The sequence below is a fragment of the Phoenix dactylifera genome, chromosome 7, assembly GCF_051530095.1.
Source record: "Phoenix dactylifera cultivar Ajwa chromosome 7, Ajwa_hap1_PhDact_Kaust_v1.1, whole genome shotgun sequence".
Classification (NCBI taxonomy): domain Eukaryota; kingdom Viridiplantae; phylum Streptophyta; class Magnoliopsida; order Arecales; family Arecaceae; genus Phoenix; species Phoenix dactylifera.
The window spans coordinates 30,049,006-30,064,201 of NC_143196.1; the positions used below are offsets into that span (position 1 = coordinate 30,049,006).

At 38.8% G+C, this 15,196-nt stretch overlaps 1 protein-coding gene across 1 annotated transcript; it reads left to right on the plus strand.

Annotated features, from left to right (window-relative positions):
* The first annotated feature begins 3,921 nt into the window (after nucleotides 1–3,921).
* On the plus strand, nucleotides 3,922–5,785 carry HB23 (homeobox protein 23). The gene has a single exon (XM_039127245.3). It carries the CDS (start codon nucleotides 4,247–4,249, stop codon nucleotides 5,168–5,170), a length of 924 nt encoding a protein of 307 aa, XP_038983173.3. The 5' UTR covers nucleotides 3,922–4,246; the 3' UTR covers nucleotides 5,171–5,785.
* Nucleotides 5,786–15,196: the final 9,411 nt, after the last annotated feature.

The window sequence follows — 15,196 nt, forward strand, 5'->3', positions numbered from 1 at the left end:
GAACTTGAATTAACTAGACTCATGGTGCACCCCTAAGTAAATTAAAAATTCAAAAGAAAGGAATTATATATATATATATATATATATTAAATTAATTCGTAAATAGTAGAAAATTACCTCGGATAGTTCAGTTCTAGCTCTCTTAAAAAAATGTGTTATGTCATCTATCTTCTATATCTTGATAAATACATATCAATTTATCTCCAAAAGTGGTGAAGTCGGCTAGTTTTGCACTCCCCTTACAAACAGAAGATTTTTTTAGCACCAGTCTTTGTTGGTGCCTCTCAAGTGTTTTGGCCTTGAGTAATTTAGAGTGCATGGGTCTATCTTCATTTCTCGCATAGAACTACCAATAGACATTTAATAAATATAAACAAAATCTGACATCATAATATACTTAAATTTAACAGGTATACTTATTCATAGATTATGAATCAAAATCAATGGTATGGATTTTTATTCATAGATATATGTAATTGAAAAAATCAGGTGTAAATAGGCCAAGTCAAATCTGGACAAGGTTTAATTATAAATTTTCTCTGAAATTTATATTTATTATACTTATATTTAATAATTTGTAAAATCTACACTTGCACTGAGTTAAATTAATAGCGTTAGTAAAACTGTTTACTTTATATAAAAAGTTGAAATTAATAGCACTGAGTTAAATTAATAGCGTTAGTAAATCAAGCACAGCGGATGATCTGCTGGGTGCAACTACAGAACTACTTGATGATGAATAAGTCTGCACACATCCTCAAATGTTCGGATTGCATGAATGGGGGCTCTTAGTCCTGACTTGCCCTTATTACGAAAGCAAAAGCCTACGCTAGCTTAAGATAGGTCTGCGCTTATTGCTTTAGTAGATAGAGAAAGCACTTTGCCATAAGGGAAGGAAAGAAATGGACTAATTATAGTAACGTTAGGAGAATACCCCTGCTGTCCCTTGCCTCTACCTTCTTGTGTATGCTTGGAAGCGGTAGGTTGGGGCATCTCTTATGAGAGTGAAAACTATAGGCTATCACTCAAAAGATTGAGAAGTTAAGTACATAGAACTTTTGTGTCATGATAAAATATTAAGTGTGGACTTGGTATGTAATCTAGATGTATCCTAGCATTTGTAAAGTGTCCCATAATTATATTTTTTTTTCAAGAACACCCATGGAGTATTTTTTAACATTATTTGTAATATATGCATGCCATTTATTAGCAATTTTCTTATTTTTTGTAGATTCTTTATATGCATCCTTTACTTGCAATATCCCTAAGAACTATATTTAATCTCATCATTTTTCTCTAAGTCCATAGGTAATAATTTTATGTTCCGTTGGATGTTAACACAAGAAGATAGCTGTTAGTATCTTCCATAGATATTTCGACTATATATTCTCTATAATTAAATTATCTTTATATAAATAATACAGATAGGTCCTTGAAGTATAATTGTGCTAACAATATTTCTAAAAGTACTCTATAAAATTTTTGGTTGGTGGAACAAGAATAAGTGGATGGCCTAACCATAATAATATAGTTCCTTATATTTCTTGAATCGATTCTATTATTACATAATAAAATATCTGGAGCTAGACATTGTACTCCAAATTTTTCATTTAGTATTGTAAATTTTAATATTTTGATATATTTCTTTAGTAGAACTTGCAAAGGAAAAAGTTATACAAAAGATTGTAAAGGTAAGAAGATCATGAAGACTAACAAGATGGAGAAAAGATCACCCTAGTGTCTCTTGCTTCTGCCTTCTTGTGTATGCTTGGAAGCAGTAAGTTAGGGCATATGTCATGAGAGCGAAAACTGTAGGCTATCACCCAAAAAATTGAGAAGTTAAGTGCATAGAACTTTTGTGTCATGATAAAATAATAAGTGTGGACTTGGTATGTAATCGAGATGTATCCTAGCATACGTAAAGTGTCCCATAATTATATATTTTTTTAAGAACACCCATGGAGTATTTTTTAACATTATTTGTAATATATGCATGCCATTTATTAGCAATTTTCCTATTTTTTGTAGATTATTTATATGCATCCTTTACTCGCAATATCCCCAAGAACTATATTTAATCTCATCATTTTTCTCTAAGTCCATAGGTAATAATTTTATGTTCCTTTGGATGTTAATACAAGAAGGTAGCTGTTAGTGTCTTCTAGATATTTCGACTATATATTCTCTATAATTAATTATCTTTATATAAATAATATAGATAGGTTCTTGAAGTATAATTGTGCTAACGATATTTTCAAAAGTACTCTATAAAATATTTGTTTGGCGGAACAAGAATAAGTGGATGGCTTAACCATAATTTTATAGTTCCTTATATTTCTTGAATCGATTCTATTAACACATAATAAAATATCAAGAGCTAGACATTGTAGTCCAAACTTTTCATTTAGTATTGTAAATTTTAATATTTTGATATATTTCTTTAGTAGAACTTGCAAAGGAAAAAGTTATACAAAAGATTGTAAAGGCAAAAACATCATGAAGACTCACAAGATGATGGAGAAAAGATTATATGGTGTACTTGGCTTTAAGTTTGCTACAGAATTAAAAGTTCTTTAATTATACTTGGCTTCAAGAAATACTTATTCACTCCAACTCAATTCTTGTAGCTTAGCAGTAGCTAAGTTTCAAGTTTTGGGAACAGTTGCAGTTAACTATATGAAATAGGAGAAAGGGGAAAGAGATTCTTTAGTTGATGTAACCTGAAAAGAGAGAATCTGGAGCAAATTTTAGGAGAAGAATTGTAGAAAATAAAGCATGATTTTTATAATGTGTCAATGAAGTCACTTTATGAATGTTTCATAAGGAGGAAACCGATTTTTTTTTTCCTTTTTTTTGACACTTTGTTAAACAATAAAATAAGTTAATGCAATGTGTGGTTGCATATGGCATCCTCTTTTTTTTTTCATAGCATGCATCCTCTACATCTTAAGTTGTAACATATGCCATGCCTGAACAACCAATCAGAGGTATGTTATTCTCATTTGTTTCTATGTATCCAATTTATATGTACCAGCTGACTATAACTATACGTAAATGTTTGCTTATGCTTGCTAGTGCTCACATATATCTGATTTATTATCCTTTCTTGTAAATGAATCTCTTCTTAAATTTGAATACTTGCACTAGCCGGATAGGATTGATGCTATAATATTGCTTTATTACCAAAGCTCTCAACAGCTGCCGTTGAAGTACTTTATTTCCTTTATTTACAGTCGGTTCTATTTCTAAGCATAGCTTAAAAATATCGAGAGAGTGAGATCAGAGTGTTGTTTTATGACAATTTTATTTCAAACCTTATGGTTATCTTGCTACCTTGGTGTTACCATGTGAAGGCCGTCTTTGAAATTGGGAACAAAGAAAGCTAGTTAATCAATCACGATCATCTTTGTTTGGTGTAATAATTGAGAATAAGCGATGTGTACACGATTTGCCATTCATGTGCTATAGCGGATCAGCTCGATCATAACGATCGTATCAAATATGGATGGCAGCGATGGTAAACAGGTGTTTGCCAATCGAGCACGAATAAACATGGTACGACGACTTCAGCAGCGTCCATGACATGGCAATGTTAGATTAGTTTCCACATTTGCATGCAAAAAAAGTAAAACAAAAATAGTTGTGGTTCTACATCTAGAATTCTCTACAATGCGCTATTTGCATCGCAGAGTATATTTGATACCCATCTATCTATCGACGATGACCGCCGAATATGCCATTCTCCTTCATGCATTATTGACTAGTTCAGAATGTCACGACTATAGAAATTCTCTTCCAAGCTACAAGTGAAGCCACTGTGCTTTGCCTTTGGTGTGCTTCCTCCCACCCTCCCCTCTCCAATAATTACCCTCCAACAACCACATGCTCGCCACAGTAACGAGCACCGGATAATATTTATTGCACTTTTCTTTCTAATCTTTCCTCCCAAACCCTAACCCTAGCTATATTACCCAACCCCTGGTTCAAAACGGGTGGTTTGGGGCCCTTGACACTTGTACTCCCTTACCTCTTCGCCCTTTCGCTTTTATCATTCCGTCATTCCAATCCCCACCCTCTCTCTCTCTAATTTTTATCCCCCTCTTATTATCTCCAACATCACTCCTGTTCACCTGCCCACCTCTTCTTTTTTTTTTCTAGCCCTCTCTCCCTCCACTGCTCTTCTCTCTATGGTTCAATCTAACTCAAAACCCTTAACCTAAGAGCGCTTCCCCTGGCCCTCTAAAGAATGGACCCCGCCACAAAAATCTTAGACCCGGACGCCAAGCCCAAGCCCTTCTCCTTCCACAACGGCTCTCTGAAGCGCCACCACCGCGGGCTGTCGTCGCCGGCGGAGGCCGCCGACGCGGCGGACTTTCTGTACCGGGAATGCCTCAAGAACCACGCCGCCAGCCTCGGCGGCCACGCCCTCGACGGTTGCGGCGAGTTCATGCCCTCGCAGGCCGTTAACCCGGCCGACCCCACCTCCCTCAAGTGCGCCGCCTGTGGCTGCCACCGCAACTTCCACCGCCGCCTGCCGGAGCCCCTCCTCCTCCACCACCGCTTCGACGACGGCGCCGGCCGCCAGGAGGGCGAGGACGACATGGCCGGCAGCCGCGATGAGGACAACGACGGCCGGGATGATGAGGAGAACGGCAACGCGGATTACCGTCGGCGCCGCCGGAGCTCCGCCTCTCCCCCGCCTTACTTCTCCCCCGCCCCCCACATGCTGCTCGCCCTCAGCTCCGGGCTCCCTGGGGCGCCCTCTCCGGGGAGGCCAGCGGCGGCGCCGCAGGCGGCGGCGGTGTTGCCAAGGAAGAGGTTCCGGACAAAGTTCAGCCCGGAGCAGAAGAAGCGGATGCACGAGCTCTCGGAGAGATTGGGGTGGAGGATGCAGAAGAGGGACGAAGGCTTGGTGGAGGAACGGTGCAAGGAGATTGGTGTCGGAAAGGGTGTGTTCAAGGTGTGGATGCACAACAACAAGCACACCTTCTTGGGTTCAGCAAGGAGAGGACAGGCGGAAATTAGGAATGGAAGCGGCGGCGGCGGCGGCGATGGCAGTGGCGGTGGTGGAGATGGTGGTGGGATTGAGGCGGCCGGCAATGGCAGCGCTGGCAGCGGCGGCGCTGGCAACGACCAAGTGGTGAATGGTTCTCCTCCTCCTTCCCCTTGAGAAGGTCGAGGAGAATTACTTTGTTGTTGTTAGTTGTCTCAGTTGGTGTTGATGGTTAATCTGGTGTTTTTGGTCTTAAACTCCTGATCCTGATGGAGATGAATGCACCCACTAGATTTAAGCTGCTGCTTTTTTAACAATGGAAACTGGAAGGGAACTTCCTAGGAGGAGACTTAAAAAAATATTCTTGGTTTTTGGCATATGGTTGGATTATGATCATAATCCAAAGTATGGTTCCATTGCGACGTAGTATCCGGAGATTAGACACGAAAGTTTCGAAGGTCTTTTAATGAGTCTTTGCCGAGTCTAATGCTACTATAGATGCACTGTAGTTTGAGCAGTTCGCTTACACCCTAAGGTCACCACACATGCACACACCAACGCTGCGTTGCCAATAAAGCTTTATAGAGATATATACATATGTAGACACGGAGGGGCTTTCGAGTTTAAACATGTAGTCATAATTTGGAGTGCTTGTCGTCTCTGGAATATTTAACGATCCATCGAGTAATTAAGTATGATCAAGTTATCTGTTTGCCGTTTGGTATTGTACGTAATTATTGTAATGACACCAGTTTTGTGGTGCTTTAAGTTCTTGGGGTACTGGGTTTTATATATTTCGGCCCCTTTTTTTTCTTCGTTTTTTTGACATCTCAATCAATTAATTCAGCATAATTACTATTGTTGATAGGTATTTTGCTTAAACTTCTTAGAATGGAACCTAATAAGCTACAGAACCGGAATTTTGGCTTTGTGGTTTTAGACGTTCTGAAGGCAAGAAGTAAAGAAAATGCGAACTCTATGGGCTATTTATTCCTTCTTAGATTTTCTCTCTCTTCCTTTTTTTTACTTTTTGATAATGCTGAAGGCATGTGGTTGGGGTCTTGCGTCTCGGGTTTGGATTGTGGGGAGAGTTTGGCAGGGTATTTTTTGCCTTGGATCCCTGAAATGATGTTGAAAGGGCAGAGCAGCTCATGTGAGTTCATGCAGGTTTTGCTTTATTCTAGACATTTCTGGAATCATGCGCTGAAGCTTTTGATATTGGGATTGTTGTGACGCGGCAGCAGCAGCATGTGTGGTTCCTTCCTGAATTATTTGCCAATGCTGCCGTGCAATTCTGATCCCTTATGCTTTTGTGTGGTTTTGGCTTTCTAATCTTGTGTTTAGCTCTATAAGATGGATAGATTTTGGATATTTTTTTTGGATCGAGAAATCCAAATAATATCTTTCGACTGACATCTTAAATTGTTACAAATGGTAACAGAGCGGATTCGATCCATAACCTATGTTGGTATGGAACACTGCAGCTAGCATGAATTTATTGGGGTTGATCGTGGATCGATCGTGGTGTTTGTGGTTAGATTTGAATGAATTTGAATTTTTAGTCTCATGAGTTAAACGGAGAGAGTATAGGAGAAACCCGTACGCCTATTTTGGATGAGGTTGTGAGTTTTATGACATATCATTTGTCATGGTGGCTCAATTTTTAATCTAGTAACCTAATCGAGTTAAAAACCATGCTTATTGCTTTCCATTGTTTCCTCCGTAGGTGTTGGTGATGATGCCTTCTGCCCCCTTGCTTAGCTGCTACTTTTGGCTCCCTATTAGAGCTTCATCATTCACTGTGCTGCTTCCCGTCCTCCTAATTTCTTTGGTACACAATAGTGTGTGGGAAAAATATATCTTTAAGATTTTTGTGTCGGGCTGGTGGGGATCATGTGATATCTTAACCCTCAAAATTGCTCCTTTCTCATTACATCTCCTCTCATGATAAGTTTATTAATTATAGCCTCGAAAAGACAGATGCTTATCTTGCCACTTTCTCAAATCAACAAACCAACAAGAATAAAGTATTATTTAGGAACTTTCTATAATTAGAAAGGTTATCCAGTGATTGTCAGATAAATCAATAAAAAACTTGATTTACTTGCCCTTTTTTTCTCTTCTTTTCCTTGACCACCTGTTTGGGTTGCTTTGGTCAGGGTTTGTTTAAGGCATTTGGCTTTAATAAGTTCCTTTTTGCTAGCTCCATCCTTATTTTGTACTGCTGGTGGTGTTTCTAAGTTTATCTTCTTTGGGTTTCGGATGAGGAGGTTGGCAGGTGATGTCAATCCCTATATGATGCCAAACCCTTTCCCTTAAAGTGGGAGGAACTGGATTTGTGTGCATGAATTCTTTGTTGTTACGCACTACCTTAACTATCTTACGTAGGAGATGACATAAGAAGCTTGGAGTCCACAACAAGCTAATTTGGCTATATTTGAAGAAGATGAGTTTAGTTATGGTGATAGCCATGCACAGTTTTAGTAGCCTAACTGAAGGCAAGAAAAATGTTTTATTTGGCTCATCATCCTCTTAGGGCTGTGCTTTGCCAACAAGCTTTGGGCTCAATCTTTTTTACAGAGTCCGTCTTGAGACATACAACAATGTAGTTGGGCTGTTATATCTTGGAGGGGACAAGCCAAAGAGGTCTACCACATCGGTTCGTAGGTTTTACCAACCGTTGAGGACTTGAATTTTGTGTAAAAAAGCAAGATTTCTGCACCTCAACTTGATTAGTATTGCCACCTGAAAGAAAAATTCTTATTTTCTATTGTATTTTTGCTTCAATTGTTGCATTTTGCACCAACGCATGATGGCCTTAGTTGGAAACCTTCATGAAGCCAATCTACTACGTACTCAAATCGCTTTGCAAAAAGCTAAAATAAAACATAAGTCTTAACCCTCCACGCCCAATAAGCAAAATAAATAAAACGATTAGATGGAGGAAGCTACTCTGGACTCAAACCATATCATTCTTGCTCTTGGGTTTGAGCATCAGCTTCTCCATCCAATTAAGTTCCTGGTGTTTGTGATCCTGCTTAATTAGTATGGCAGTAATCGATGTGTGAAACATAAGGGACATGGGACCATGAATCGTTTTTATTTTTTTGGAAAATGGCATGATGGAAAACATAATATATGAAATTGTTTTCTTTTCTTTTTGGTTGGATATGTAATTGTTATTATATGCATTATTGCATGTCCCAAAATGTTTTTTTAGTTTTTTCTGGGTGCAGGTTGCATAATTCTTTTGATTATTTTCCATGTGTTTTTTTTCTGTTGAAGTACTCCAGATTATAAGCAAAAATTCTTCACTCTGGTTAAGTCGATTAATTGGAATAAGCTCAACATTTTATAAAGTGGAATTTCTTTTCAATTTTTTTTTCAAATTTATTTGAATAAATTGCACTCTTCTTGCACACTTCATGGGGGTTGGTGTCAATTGATATATCAGGGCACCTTGTAAAACTTGTTCATGTCCTCATAGGTTCCTAATTAAAGAATCCAACACAGTAGTTTGAGAGACCATGTCGGATAACGGGTAAGGATGCATATGTGTGAGGATCCTTGCGGGCGTATGTTTAGTCCACATTAGCTATACAATGGATAGATCTTAGGTACTTATACAGATTAAGGATCCTAAATAATACCTTTCAGTTAGCCTTTTTAGGCGAGATCCTAGATGTGGCAAATGATATCAGAGCAAACTCGGTATATGGCCTGTGTGGACTAAGGGATACTGCAGTACAGACCCATTGGGGTGGACCACAGGTCGACTGTGGTATTTGTGATTAAATTTGAATAAATTTGAACATTTAGCTTAGTGAAGACGACGGGGCTTAAACGGAGGGAGTGTATGAGGATATGTGTGGGCATGTATTTAGTCTTACATTGGTTATGCATTAAGTACATCTTGGGTACTTATATAGGGGCAAGGAACCCAAATAATAACTTTCAGCTAGTTTTTTGGGCAAGGTCCTAGGTTGTGATAATATGACTACTGTTACCCTTATTATCGATACTGGACATTTACTTGGCTCGATTATTTCAAGTTTTATCATGTACCTCAAGCATTTTTTTTTTAATTCCTGACGTTTATGTTGTGTTTTAAGAGCACGAGTGCTCCTGAATCTTGTTTCAACAAAAAGATTGCAAGTTGAGAGCGAAGGAACCAAAAGCCTGTCGGATTGCAAACAGTGTGAAGTGTTTGATAATCCTTTTTCTAAGTAAAGTGTTATGGTATCTTGTTTTGGGACAATAGACTACTTAAAAAATCTCTTCAATCGAGCCCTTAGGCCTTAGCCTGGTGGTTCAAACGCACAACATTGGTTGAAGGTCGACAAAACTTGATTTTAGGGCTTTTTATGTATTTTCCAACACAAAATATCATAATGTTGCGGGATAATGGAACCATTGATCATGTTCAATAATGCGGAATTTAATTCAATCGAAGAGAAGAAAAATTTTCTTCAACTCGAATTTCTCAAAAGAAAAATGGAAGAATTGCGAAAGTAGGATTTAAGTCCTCTTTTCCTTCATTGATGATTCTCCACATCTCTTAAACTGAGGTGCATGGCCCCTATTTATAATACTAACAAAGCCCTCACTTTCACAATTTGGATTGGCTCCTCTCTTAGTTTGAATAGGACTAGGTATCCTAAAACAATTATAACTAATAAAAATATTTTTTAAAAAGCTAAAATTTAGAAATATTCTAGGAAAAACTAAATTTTTTTAAGAGGTAGATCTCGACTTTTACATCAACTTTGCCTTCTGTCACTCTACCTAATTTCCTCGGATAGAGAGGTACACCCGATTAAAGTTTTACCAACAAAGAAAATTTTCGGTTTGACCTAAATTTTACGGTGGAATTTTGTCCCAATTTAACCTTCTAGTTGTAGATCTCAAAAACAATATCGTCTCAATTGGGCATCATATGACCAAGTTATAGCCTTCAGAAGTTTGGCATACGACTCGGCTTTCCAATATAGTGGATCTTGCTCCTAGACCTTGTCCAGCGCTACTCGTAGTGGCCAAAGTATTTCACATCAAGTCTAGTGATCCTCCTAAATACTCGTAGTAGCCAAAATATTTCATATTGAGTCTAGTGATCCTTCTGAATACTTGAAGTGCTAAAAGTGTTCTACATTAAGTTTGAGGATCTTTCTAGATTAGGGCTCCTCCTGTTTAGTAGATTTAGCTCCTACTGAATTAGAACTGAAGGTGAAAAAATGTCTGCTTCCCCGTCTCATGGCTGAACCACCTAGCTTTTTGGAGATAGTTTCTAGGCTAGCTCTTCTTTGCTCTCGAGTCTTAGCAAACCACTTATTCTGCTTCTGCATCTGGATTTCATAGAAGAAACGTTTCTTGGTATCTTTCCTCGTTGATGATGACTACGATGATCCTCGTCTTAATCTTGGAAGATCGGTCAGTGGAACCAAGAGATGAGAGCTTTGCCTCTCATAAGTGGTATCGAGTTCTCATACCATCATCACAAACTTATTGCATGCATTAACAAGTCGCTTTGCTTAGAAAGCAGTTGCAAAGTCAGTGTTACCTGCATCTCGAACCCAAAGGAATGGACTCGCAAGCTCAGCTAGCTCGTCAACTTTTACAGCATTGAGAATCACTTTTTTCTTTTTTTTGGAATCCTCATCCTTCTACGTCTTCCTCTTCGGTCACAACTCAAGGTGAAGTTTCCAACACTTCTCCTGAGTGTGTCCACAAAAGTTACAATGATTGCAATAATTTCTGTAAGTCGTGTTAGCTTGCTTCTTGCCCTGCTTCTTTTTCTGACTTGATTTTCTACTGCCTTTCTTAAACTTGTCGCCCTTTTTTATCTTCCTTAGGCTGATTCTTCTCTCAATCCCCATGCCCTTCACGTTTGCTTTGTTAATGCCTTCAACTTTGAAGAGTTTCAGCTTCTTTCGGGTTCTCTCATGGAGAAGTCCAACATACTTTATGAAAATTGCATGATTATCGATGAAACTTCTGAGTGAGATTGCATGCTTGTGGAACTTGGTGATATAGTTCTGGACAGATTGATTATATTTCCACTATAAGTACTGCTAGTCTGCTACTTGATCCATCGATCCTTCTCGTGGCCAATTGAGTAGAACTGCTTCTTAATTAAGCTCTTAAATTTGTTCTATGTCAAATTTGAAATATCGTTGTTCCTCATGTACAAATTCCACCAGGTAAGAGCATTACTAGAAAGTTTGAGACAGTTAAAAGCTACCTTCTGGACACTTGAGTCTCCACAGATAATAAAGTATGTCTCTAACTAGTTTAGCGAGTCATCTAACTTTTTCGCATCAACAGCCTCATCATCTACAGAGATCTCGATTCGAGCCTAAATTTTAAACAGTTGAAGGGAGAGATTTCCGTACCCATAGGTTGCTAGTGCAATTGGAAGCATTATGTATGCTACAACATGCAAACGATTTACATGTGGTCATTGCAGTTAGTAGATACAAGAAGCATCTCTAAAAGGCACATTAGCATGCATTGAAGAATAGTCTTTGCTATTCGATAGGCCTGTAGATGTATGTTTGATACGTGTTAGGAACAATGATAGTAGTCATGCAGTTATGGATTTTTAGGCTTAAATTTTTCTGTGATCTTGATAGCATGTCTTTAACAGGCTATCTTTTCACTCTCTTAGGTTCTGTTATTAGTTAGAAGGTGTCGTTACAATATGTAGTTATAAAAATCAAATGTATCATAAGAGAACCAAGCATATTGATGCTAGATAAGATGGATATGTAACAGTTAAGAAAATTTCTAAAGTAGAGAATATGGTAGATATGATGATTAAGCTTGTCTTTATAGCTAAGTGTAAGCATTGCTTCGACTTGATTGGTATTTGCAGCGGCAAATTTATTTTCCTTAAGGGCTTGTGGAGGGTTTTGGGGGAGTGGGAGCAGGCCGAATATTCGAGATGCCTATACCCAAATAAGATTCGCCTACCCTTGGATTTGTTGGAAATAGATAAACTTAATTGAGCATTGATTCAAGAGATATTATTTAAGACATTTGTGTTTCCAAAAAGACCTTTTATCTTATCTATGAAAGTTACTTAGAATTCCTCTTCATGAATGAAACTGAAGTGTCATTCATAAATATGACTCTTAGTATTTTGTATAGAGGTTACTTGAAGGGTTGTAAAATCCTCTTTATAAAGGGTTGTTATTTGAGTCATTTTGTAATGAAGAGAATTGAAGAAATCTATAGAGAAAAGTCCTCTTCATTCCTTAGTGAAAAATACTACAATATTCTTCTCCTCCATCCACCTCTTCAAAGTGGTATCAGAGCTAGATCATGGCTACCGGAGTGCTTCCCATTCCTCGTCTTACCAATACCAACTATGAGAATTGGAGTATCCAAATGAAGGCGTTGCTTGGATCTCAAGATATTTGGGACATAGTCGAAAGAGGCTATGTAGAAGCCGAAGATAGAGATATTCTTACGGCGCAACAACGAGAGACTTTGAAGAAAGACAAGAAGGCTCTCTACTTCATCTACCAAGGCCTAGATGAGGCCGCTTTTGAGAAGGTTGCTAGTGCTACTAATTCCAAGCAAGCATGGGAGATTTTACAAAATTCTTACAAAGGTGTAGAAAAGGTGAAGAAGGTTCGCCTCCAAAGCTTGAGAGGCGAGTTTGAAGCTTTGCAAATGAAGGAGTCCGAAGTTGTGTCGGACTATTTCACAAGGGTGTTGACCGTTGTGAACCAATTGAGGAGGAACGGCGAGACACTTGATGATAATCGGGTCGTGGAAAAAATCCTACGATCCTTGGACCACAAATTTGATTATGTTGTGGTGGCCATTGAAGAGTCCAAAGACTTGGACACTATGACGGTAGATGAGCTTATGGGTTCACTTCAAGCCCATGAGCAAAGAATACTAAAGAGAAGACAAGAGCCATTGGAGCAAGTTCTACAAAGCAAGCTCTCCATCAATAACAAAAAGGAGGAGTCAAGAGGCGAAAGTAGCCAAAGAGGCCGTGGTCGTGGCCGAGGACGTGTTCATGGTAGAGGTCGAGGTAGATCTTATGGTCGTGGTAGAGGCCGTGGTGACCACAACAATATTGAGGAAGGCAACCAAAATCGTGGAGGAAGAGGACAAAGAGGTAGAGGCCGAAGGTATGACAAGGGTCAAGTTCAATGTTACAATTGCAACAAATTTGGGCATTATTCTTTTGAGTGCTACTCTAATCAATCTAGTCAAGTTCATGAGAAAGCCAATTATGTCAAAAAGAAAGATGATGGAGATGACGTGCTTCTACTAGCACGAAAAGGAGGAGATGCTATCAATCAAAATATGTGGTACTTGGACTCCGGTGCAAGTAACCACATGTCGGGGCACAAAAAAATTTTCATGGAGCTTGATGAATCGGTGAATGGCCATGTCTCATTTGGAGATGCTTCCAAGGTAAAGGTGAAGGGCATTGGTAAGATACTTATTCAACTCAAAGATGGAAGCCAACAGTTTATTTCCAATGTCTATTATGTGCCTGATATGAAAACCAATATTCTTAGTATTGGGCAACTCTTGGAGAGAGGATTTGATATGCAACTAAAGGAAGGAAGCTTCTATCTAAGGAAACAAAATAAATTGATTGCTCATGTTCCTATGTCAAATAACCGCATGTTTGTATTAAACATAAATCATATTGTTGCCAAATGTCTAAGTGCATGTATGAAGGATGTATCTTGGCTTTGGCATTTGCGGTTCGGACATGTAAACTTCGGTGCTCTAAAGCTTCTTTCAAGTAAAAGAATGGTGAAGGGGCTGTCTTATATTGATGTCCCTAATAATATATGTGAGGGGTGTGTTCTTGGCAAACACTCAAGGAGGAGCTTTCCAAAGAAGTCTCACAACAAAGCAAAAATACCACTTCAACTTATCCACACCGACATTTGCGGACCAATCACTCCAAGCTCATTTGGAGGTCGTCGCTATTTTCTAACTTTTATTGATGATTTCAGCAGGAAAACATGGGTGTATCTCTTGAAGGAGAAGTCAGAAGCATTTCAAGCTTTCAAGGAGTTTAAAACTTTGGTGGAGAATCAAAGTGGCTATACTATCAAGGCGTTGCGGTCAGATCGTGGAGGAGAATTCACATCCAAGGAGTTTGAAGCTTTTTGCAAAACTCATGGCATTTGGAGACCCTTGACCGCTCCATACTCACCTCAACAAAATGGCGTCGCGGAAAGAAAAAATCGGACTATACTTGACATGGTCCGAAGCATGCTTAAGACAAAGGAGTTGTCGAAGGAGTTTTGGGGCGAGGCTGTCAATTGTGCGGTCTATTTGCTTAATAGATGCCCCACAAAGAACTTGGAAGAAGTAACACCACAAGAAGCATGGAGTGGATACAAGCCTGATATCTCTCATTTGAAGGTATTTGGGTGCATAGCTTATGCACACATTCCGGATCAAAAGAGAAGCAAGTTAGATGATAAAAGCTTACCATGCATCTTCATCGGGTACAATGCAAGATCCAAAGCTTATAAACTCTATGAACCAAAGGAGAAGAAAGTCATTGTAAGCCGAGATGTGGAGTTTCAAGAAGACGGTGTTTGGAATTGGAACACTAACATGGTAATGATACAAGATGAAGAGCAGATCAAGGAGCAAATTAGAGTTCCAACACCACCTTCATCTCCTACTTCATCGGTTGAAGATGTTTCAACACCATTAAAGACAAAAGGCATTCAAGATTTATATGAGGTGGCAACTCCCTTAAATCTTATTTGTCTTTTTGCTAATGAAGAAATAATTTCTTTTGAAGATGCTATCAAAGATAAGAAGTGGAGAAAAGCCATGAATGAAGAGATAGAAGCCATAGAAAAAAATGAGACATGGGAGCTTACTTCTCTACCAAGTGGGCTTGAACCAATTGGAGTAAAGTGGGTTTACAAAGTCAAAAGAAATCCACAAGGTGAAGTGGAGAAATACAAAGCACGACTTGTGGCTAAAGGCTACAAGCAAAAGGCCGGAATTGACTATGAGGAGGTTTTTGCTCCCGTTGCTCGAATGGAGACCATTCGCTTGGTGATTTCTTTGGCGGCTCAAAACAAATGGAAGATTTTTCAACTTGATGTCAAATCAGCCTTTCTTAATGGCTATTTGAATGAAGAAGTGTACATTGAGCAACCCAAAGGTTATGTCAGAAGTGGACAAGAAGACAAAGTGTTG